Source organism: Achroia grisella, unplaced genomic scaffold (assembly GCF_030625045.1).
Source record: "Achroia grisella isolate CSIRO2021 unplaced genomic scaffold, CSIRO_AGI_Agris_v1 utg149, whole genome shotgun sequence".
NCBI classification, from domain to species: domain Eukaryota; kingdom Metazoa; phylum Arthropoda; class Insecta; order Lepidoptera; family Pyralidae; genus Achroia; species Achroia grisella.
Genome location: NW_026712644.1, coordinates 4,745,092 through 4,753,972, shown reverse-complemented (window position 1 = coordinate 4,753,972; position 8,881 = coordinate 4,745,092). Strand labels below are relative to the sequence as shown.

Genomic DNA, 8,881 nt, shown 5'->3' with positions numbered 1-8,881 from the left:
AGGGGCCTACCTAATTATATTACTCAACTAAAAAAATACATCGACCAAAAACGACAGGGAATTCCTGATTCCGTTCGATAGACGCGCACATCCATGGGTTGATTAACCTCAGGGTTGTCAACCTTATGATAAGTTTTTTAATATTATAGATTTTTAATGTAAATATTGCCTATTGTTTTCAATGTGGGCTGGGGGCTTTGTATCCACGGGGCCTTAGTCTACAGCCCATAAAGCCCGTAGTTGCGCCCCTGGTAGTAAGCGTAAAGAAATTAAAAATGTAAAGGCCTATAATAAAATAAAGTATAAATATATTTTAGATTATTAATTTTAAAGTTTTGTGCGAAGTGGCGTTGTGGCCACAACATATTTTTATTTATATTGTTAAACTTAAGTTGGGCTAAAAAGGATTTGTATCCAGAGCCGTAAAATATATACATAAAAAAAAATGTCATTTAAGAAATGAAGAGAAGTGACTTGTCACTATTCTGGAATGTCATAAACAAACGTCAAATCGCAATCGGCTGTATGGGCTTAGACACCTCTGCCTTTCCTATAAGGAAATGACAAAAAATCACAAAAACAAATGTTCATATTTTAAAATTGAGTACATTGTCATAAAAAAACATATTTTGTTGAATGAGAAAAACTAAGAAATTTAACAGAAACCTATGATTAAAATACTCCAACTTATTGTTATTCAATTGAATTACTAACTACGGGAAATGGAATAGTGCAAACTGTTAATATAATAACTGAAATACGAGAAATGGATTTCTCGTCAGTATGCAGAACTTGTATGAGTAAATCATCATTAAATCCAATATTTACGGACAATGGTGAACACAGGCGGTCCTCTGTATCTATTTTCCTTTCTACCGGTGTTAAGGTATACATTTCATAATATTTATTTCAACTATTAGATAGATAGATAAATTCTTTATTCAACAATTACATACACATAACATATATGAGATACAGAAAAAATTTGAATTAATAAAAGAAATGTATGTGATTTTATGTGCCGCAAAAGTGAAAAGGCAGCCAACTCAGCATAATGCTACAGATAAAACTGCAGCGCTGATATTCTGTTGGCTCCTGTACTTATAATACTATACTTATTACTAAAAAAGTATATATATATATATATTCATCTTAAAAGCATAGTATTGTGATATAGGATATGATATATCTGTGTCCTAAATTGAATTCAAAGCAGTCTTGTAGTTTTTGTTAGAAAGAGAAATCCATACATACACACTTCTCGCATTAAAAATATGAATAGAATAAATTATTTATTTAATATATTGACTGCCTCTGTGGTCTAGCAGTTTAGCACTGCTTTACATGTGACGGTCAGGAGTTCGAGTCCTCCTTCTTCTTGTAACTTCCACAAAGTTGTGAGCACTTGAGCGAAGCTAGGGTGATTAAAATTTTGTATAAATATAGTCGTTATATTATTAATATTATAAATGTAAAAGTTTGTAAGTATGGTTGTTTGTTACTCTTTCACACAAAAACTACTGAATGGATTTTGATGAAACTTTACAGTGAAATTGCGGGCACAGCTATGACATATGCACCTAAGGAAATCCATACTGGTCCACTACTTTTATGAATAGTAATAAATTTTGAGGGTAAATGATCTAATATATTATTCCAGGTTGAATATAATGATGGTCTACCACAGACAATATGTTCACAGTGTATAAAGTTGGTAAATAAATATATAAAATTCAGAAAGAAATGTAAAGATGTTGAAAGAATACTATTAAAGTTTAGAGAACAAACAAACAATGCACATTCCCACATCGTTACTTCACATGTAGATAGAGAAATAGAAATAACGGAAACAGAACCTAAAGACAATGATGAAATGAAAGATGAATGTAGTAATTATGAAATAGGAATGGTTGTTGATGAAGATGATAAACCATTAAAATATTTAATAAAAGACATACCCGACTCTACAGACAGTTTAGATGATATAAACAATAAAGAAATAGAAGTAACGGAAACAGAAAACGAACTTAATGAAACAACGGAAATAGAACTAAATGAGAAGAAACAAATCGAAATATTGGACCAACCCTATGATATATTGTTTGGTACAGATAAAAAGAGAAGGGTGATGTGTAAATTGTGTCAGAAGAATTTGTCTGTAAGGAGTATTGACAGCCACTTGGCGCGGAGACACCCGGGGGCTGACAAGAGGAAGGTGAAGTGTGATTTGTGCGACAACTATGTGCTGAAGGAGAAGATGAACAGGCACAGAGTATTGATGCATAGCTCTGGTGCTTTATGTTGTAGAGTAAGTATGTTTTAGATAAGAGGTTTATAAAGCATATTGCTTCACTACCAATGGTAGTGAATTAATTTAGTCGTATGGGACTTTAAATGGGTGTGAGTACACATCCCTTTAGGGGTTTTTTTATGGATGATAATGAAATGGTGCACCTGCGCTAACGGTTTACGCTGGCGAGGTATCAGTGGAAGATGATAAGATGAACATGAGGTCAGGTCAGTTAGCCCATCGTGATATATTCACCAAGAATTTATCATGATGGTTTCCAGGGAGAACTGGATGGAGGTCAACCTGACATGGTACATTTGCTAGCAATGGGATCAACAGTCTACATTATTAACAACACCTTCCCCCGTGCCTTTCGGGGTTAGGTCTAGGACCTACTTCGTCGAGAACCTGGCAGCTTGTAATGTGTCATTACGCAGCAGAGAGACAGAATATTTATCGGGTCTTTGGGCTCCCTAAAATATGGTCGAGCGCAGTGATGGCTGGCTCATCCGTCATACTCGTGAACGAGTGCTGCTTGTAGGGACTGGTCTGCTTTTATCACTACGACTGATTTAATCTTATTGCATATTTATATTTGACCCAAAAAATTAGTGCTTTTGTATTCACATGTTTCGACTTGTAAATGTAAACTTACAAGGATTATTTAAAAGAACAACACACAAGTTTCTTGCTCGTTCTTCTTGTGATGAGACAGCTTTCCGAACGAGTATGACTATTCAAAAGTGCTTAAATTTAGTTTATTTGAATAAATGATTTTCTATTCTATTCTATTCTAATAGAAGTGTTTTTATTATATTTTTGTGTGGGATTACTCTAATGCTGTTGGCCGCAGCCAGCTGCTGCCGCAACTGGCCTTTATAGCTTCACCGGACAATTGAGGGCTAGTGCAGATGGCACTCCAAACCAAAGGAAGGAAGTTACGACGCCTGACGGATACGACTAGTCTGAGAGCACCGCTAGGGATTCGAACCTCGGCTCAGGCTGTCGTAACATCGGTCCTCGTTTGAATTGGACGGGGAATCGATCGGAGTGGCGACTGGGGGCGCTGGTGTGGAGGTCCCGGGCGCGCGCAGGCGCGATATGAGGTCGTCGACTTCGCCGGCGAGGACGGTGTCGTGATTGTGTGTAAAAGTGTGGTCGGGCCGGAACGGGTGGGCTCGTGGGGAGGTTTACTGCTGTTATGGGCTCGTTGGGATGAGGGATGGGTTAAAATTAAGCTTCAAGCTCCGAGCTTTAAAAATGACGATACAGCCATACAAACTTTTATCTCCCTTTTCAACCCCTTACAACCCTTTTTTCGCATTAAAAAGTAGCCTATGCCCTTTCTCAGAGTCCAGACTATCTGTGTACCAAATGTCATTTTAATCGGTTCAGTAGTTTTGGGCGGAAAGCGAGATAGACCGACAGACAGAGTTACTTTCGCGTTTATAATATTACTAAGGATTGTAAATAAATGTTTGGAATTTGAATAATATGTTTTTTTTATTATTTTTTCCTGTTTTTCCTTGATTTCCAGTTTTTTTACTGTTTTTTTATTTATCCTTTTTTTTCCCCGATATGAATTTCCAGGCATTTTCACAATATTTAATGAAAAAAAAAATTGTTTTTTTCCTGTTTTTCCTGGATATAAATTTCCAGTTTTTTTTTACAGTTAAAAGAAAATAACATATGCATGTTGTTACAGTACTGTAAGTCTGAATACGACAGCCAGGAACACCTCATAGACCATGTCACGACATGTCCGGCGAAGAAGAGGAAACGGAAAGCCAATGAATCGGTTCGTAAACATGTCCAATCATAACATCTTTATTCGTGTTTCAAATTTCTGAACGCACCCTGTTTGACAGGTATCAGCAGTTTGTATGGGAAAATATAATTGTTGTTTTTACTATTTTATATAGAATTTCTTCGTATGTTATCACCGTTTAAACCTACCCTTGACTTCCACGAATATTTCAAGACTAAAATTAGCCGAATCGGTTCAGCCGTTCTCGAGTTTTAGCGAGACTCGTTAATCTACAATTTAACAACAGTTAACAGCAATTCATTTTTATATATATATAGACTAGGTGTCCCGGCAAACGTTGTTTTGCCATATAAATTAATAACGCATAAAAAAAAATAAGGGTTGGTGATAGAAGGGTGAATTTAGGGTTGTATGTATTTTTAATGACGCATTATAAAAAAAAAATTGCCCAAAAAATAAAAAAATAATGTTAGGGTTGGACAACCCTCATCAGTTAGGAGTATGAAAAATAGATAGTAGCCGATTCTCAGACCTACTGAATATGGATATAAAACTTCATAAAAATCGGCCAGGCCGTTTCAGAGGAGTATGGTAACTAACATTGTGACACGAGAATTCTATATATCTAGATTGCAAGTGTTAATTGTCTAGTGTTATTTATTTATTATGACGACTTCGGTGGTCTAGCGGTCTAGCACACCGCTTTACGACCGATGGTCGCGGGTTCGATTCCTCGCACGGAACAAACATTTGTATTCATGAGTATGATTGTTTGTATCGGTCTGGCTGTTTTCTATGTATAATATGTATTTACGAAAAAAATATCTATGTATTTCTATCAGTTACCTAGTACCCGTAATACAAGCTTTAGCTAGCTTAACTTGGGTCTAGATGGCGCTGCGTGAATTGTCCTGAACTTGGGACTAGATACCGCTGTGTTAATTGTCCTGAACTTGGGACTAGATACCGCTGTGTTAATTGTCCTGAACTTGGGACTAGATACCGCTGCGTTAATTGTCCTGAACTTGGGACTAGATACCGCTGTGTTAATTGTCCTGAACTTGGGACTAGATACCGCTGTGTTAATTGTCCTGAACTTGGGACTAGATACCGCTGTGTTAATTGTCCTGAACTTGGGACTAGATACCGCTGTGTTAATTGTCCTGAACTTGGGACTAGATACCGCTGTGTTAATTGTCCTGAACTTGGGACTAGATACCGCTGTGTTAATTGTCCTGAACTTGGGACTAGATACCGCTGTGTTAATTGTCCTGAACTTGGGACTAGATACCGCTGTGTTAATTGTCCTGAACTTGGGACTAGATACCGCTGTGTTAATTGTCCTGAACTTGGGACTAGATACCGCTGTGTTAATTGTCCTGAACTTGGGACTAGATACCGCTGTGTTAATTGTCCTGAACTTGGGACTAGATACCGCTGTGTTAATTGTCCTGAACTTGGGACTAGATACCGCTGTGTTAATTGTCCTGAACTTGGGACTAGATGGCGCTGTGTGAATTGTCCTGAGATTATTATTATTTATTTGAATTTAGTGAGTACAATTATAGCCTCTATTTTTATATACACAGGGTAGAGAGTTGACGGAATGTGACGTTTGCCACAAGATAATGCAGAAGGCCAGCCTGCGGATGCACAAAGCAATCAAACACGCGGGTCTAGGACCCGTCTGCGAGGTAACAATTCATAAGAATATTTATTTTACTTATTACTAGCTGTGCCCGCGGTTTTACTCGCGTTACTTTTCAATATAAATGGTCTATGTGTTATTCTGATGTATAAGCTATTGAGGTTTATAATCTAATATACCGAAAAAGAAATAAATGTCAGTTACTTAGTAACGGTTGTTTGAATAGAATACAATTTTATGCATATCTTGTTTCTCTAATATAAGCTATATCACTGTAAAGTTTCATAAAAATCCGTTCAGTAGTTTTTGCGTGAAAGAGTAACAAACATCCATCCATACTCGCAAAGTTTCGCGTTTATAATATTACTAGCTACTTGCCTCGGCTTCGCCCGGGTGTACATGTATTATACATATAAAACTCTCTTGAATCACTATATCCATTAAAAAAAACCGCTTCAAAATCCGTTGCGTAGTTATAAAGATTTAAGCATACATAGGGACAGACAGCGACAGCGACTTTGTTTTATACTATGTAATGATTAAGATCAGATATACCAAAGTATGTCTGTTTGCCTGTCGCACTTTCACTCCAAAACTGCAGAACCGATTTAAATGAAATTTGGTACATAAATAGTCTACATCCTGAGAAAGGACATAAGAAGGGCTTCTTTTATTGCGAATAAAGGGTTCTTTTTAAGGGATGATAATGGAACAGTGCACCCGCGCTAACGGTTTACGCTGGCGAGGCACCAGTGGAGGATGATAAGATGAGCATAAGGTCAGGTCAGTTAGCACATCGTGACAAATTCACCAGGAATTTAACACGGTAGTTTCCAGGGGAAACCGCGTAGAGGTCAACCTAACACGGTACATTGCAATGGGGGTTATAAATCCACATTACTAGAATTAATCAAAATCCTTTCTTAGCGGATGCCTACGTCATAACATCTACCTGCATGCCAAATTTCAGCCCGATCCGTCCAGTGGTTTGGGCCGTATGTTGATAGATCACTATGTCAGTCACCTTTGAGTTATATATAGTTAGATTTGAAAAGAATACGAGCAATGGAGTTATTACTCCACATTACTAATAATCCCCTTCGAAAAAAGGGTTGTAAGGAATAACCAATTTTATTAATTACTAGCCGTTCCAGCGACTGCGTCCGCGTGGATTTTAACTTTATTTTTCTTAAATAAAAGTAGCCTAAGTTACTCCTTATTACATCAGGTACCTGCCAAAAAAAGTCCCATCAAAATCGGTCCAGCCATTTCAGAGATTAACCGGAACAAACAGACCGACAGACAGACGGACGAAAATTGTAAATTTTTTTGGTGTATGTACCGTATTTATATTCATATGCATGTAGTAAAAAACTGTTATTTCAATATTACAAACAGACACTCCAATTTTATTTATATGTATAGATAGAAATATTCTTTATCAGCACTGTGGCAAGAGATTTGGGAATAAGTTTCGTCTAAATGAACATCTACGAGCAAAGCATGGCTACGAGAAGTTCAAGTGCTCCTACTGTGAGTTCCAGAGCGCGGGCGTCATGTCCATGCGGGTGAGTGTATCTGTAATCAAACCAGATCAAATCAAATCTAGAGTAATTTATTCATGTAGGACATTTTAGCCGCTTATGAACGTCAAACTTTTTATATTACATAATATCAGTTGTAGTTTATATATTAGATTAAAACTGTTCTATATGAATAATTATTTAGGCATTTATTATGTAGGCAATAGTTGTTTATGCACGGGATTTTCATTTAATGTTAGACATAGACATCATCATCATCATCATCTGCTGCTTCCTTATCCCATTTATTTGGAGTCGGCGTAATGTTAGACATAGACACCTATATAAAAATACAATGAAAATAAATTGGCTTTAAAAAAAAAAGAAATTCAGTTGAGTTTCTTGCCAGTTCTACATGATTTAACTTTTTTTTTCGGACTACTCTAATGGGTAATTAATATTAATTTCCGATAGTGCCAGAATCCTATTAAAAAAATACATAAACTTGGCAACATCGGTAATGTCAAATTTGTATTCGGGATTATAAAACTGACTATAGCTCGAAATCACTTCGAAACGATGGTAGATTTGACTTTTTTTCGGACTACTCTAATACTGTCCGCAGCTGGCCTTTACACTGGACGATAGGGGGCGAGTGCAGATGGCACTCCAAACCAAAGGAAGGACTTATGGAGCGGCTGAAGGCCAACTCCCGCCTGACGGATACGACTTTAGTCTGAGGGCACCGCTAGGGATCCGAGCATCGGCTCAGGCCGTCGTAATTTCGATCCCCGATTGAATTGGACGGGGGGTGGATCGGAGAGACGACCGGGCGCGCGCGTATCGTGTGGTTAAGGTCGTCGTCTTTACCACCGAGGACGGTGTCGTGTCTGTTGGTATAAAACGTGGACGTGTAGAGAAAAAATATTAATACAAAAAACTTGATGTTCATAAGCGGCTAAAAAATCCTGCATAATTAAATGATTTCTGATTTTATTTGACTCTAAAACCACATTTAAGCATTGTTTATATTATTAACCGGGTCTTAACACGAACAAATTTTATGGCAAATAAAGATATTTACCTTTCTCGCGCTACAAGCGCCTCAGGTCCTCTCTACTGATCGCCACTATTACCCACGAATGGTCCGGGAGGCGATTGAAATTAAAAAACATCCCAATTTCAACAGAGAGGATGGCTTAAAATTATCATCTGCGTGGAATCCAGTCATAAAAAAATATCAAGCAAAGTTCAGTAGCATCAATAGTCAATAAGTGTTCGGATACCGTGAGTGCTGTGTGCCGCGAACTTTCGTTGAACAATCTAGTGACGGTAGATGAAAAAACTGCTGTCACCTATCTGCATTGACATCGCTGTTACTCCAGTCAGCTCGTGACCACGGCTAGTGCTACCTAGGCGAGACGTCGAGAGAGGTAAATACCTTTATTTGCCATAAAATTTGTTCGTGTTAAGACCCGGTTAATAATATTGTTCAAAATCTACCCTGTAAGCACGGATTATTATATTAGAGTCCGTTAGTTTGTGTTCCCGCGTCTTTCCTTCCCCTCCCTTACCTAGTACAGAACTGACTGTACGGCGGCCATGACGCGCGCGCATTGTGTTGTGAATTAAAATAAATTAGAACTGTGTTA

General features: G+C 37.6%; 1 protein-coding gene across 1 annotated transcript in view; it reads left to right on the top strand.

The window, feature by feature from the left end:
* The first annotated feature begins 638 nt into the window (after positions 1-638).
* LOC131840737 (zinc finger protein 888-like) overlaps positions 639-8,881 on the top strand; it is a 32,488-nt gene continuing 24,245 nt past the window's right edge. The window contains exons 1-5 of the mRNA XM_059188929.1: positions 639-886; positions 1,661-2,308; positions 3,996-4,088; positions 5,648-5,752; positions 7,152-7,274. Of these exons, the coding sequence (XP_059044912.1) occupies positions 767-886; positions 1,661-2,308; positions 3,996-4,088; positions 5,648-5,752; positions 7,152-7,274 (1,089 nt within the window). The 5' untranslated portion in view covers positions 639-766. The remainder of the gene's footprint in view (positions 887-1,660; positions 2,309-3,995; positions 4,089-5,647; positions 5,753-7,151; positions 7,275-8,881) is intronic.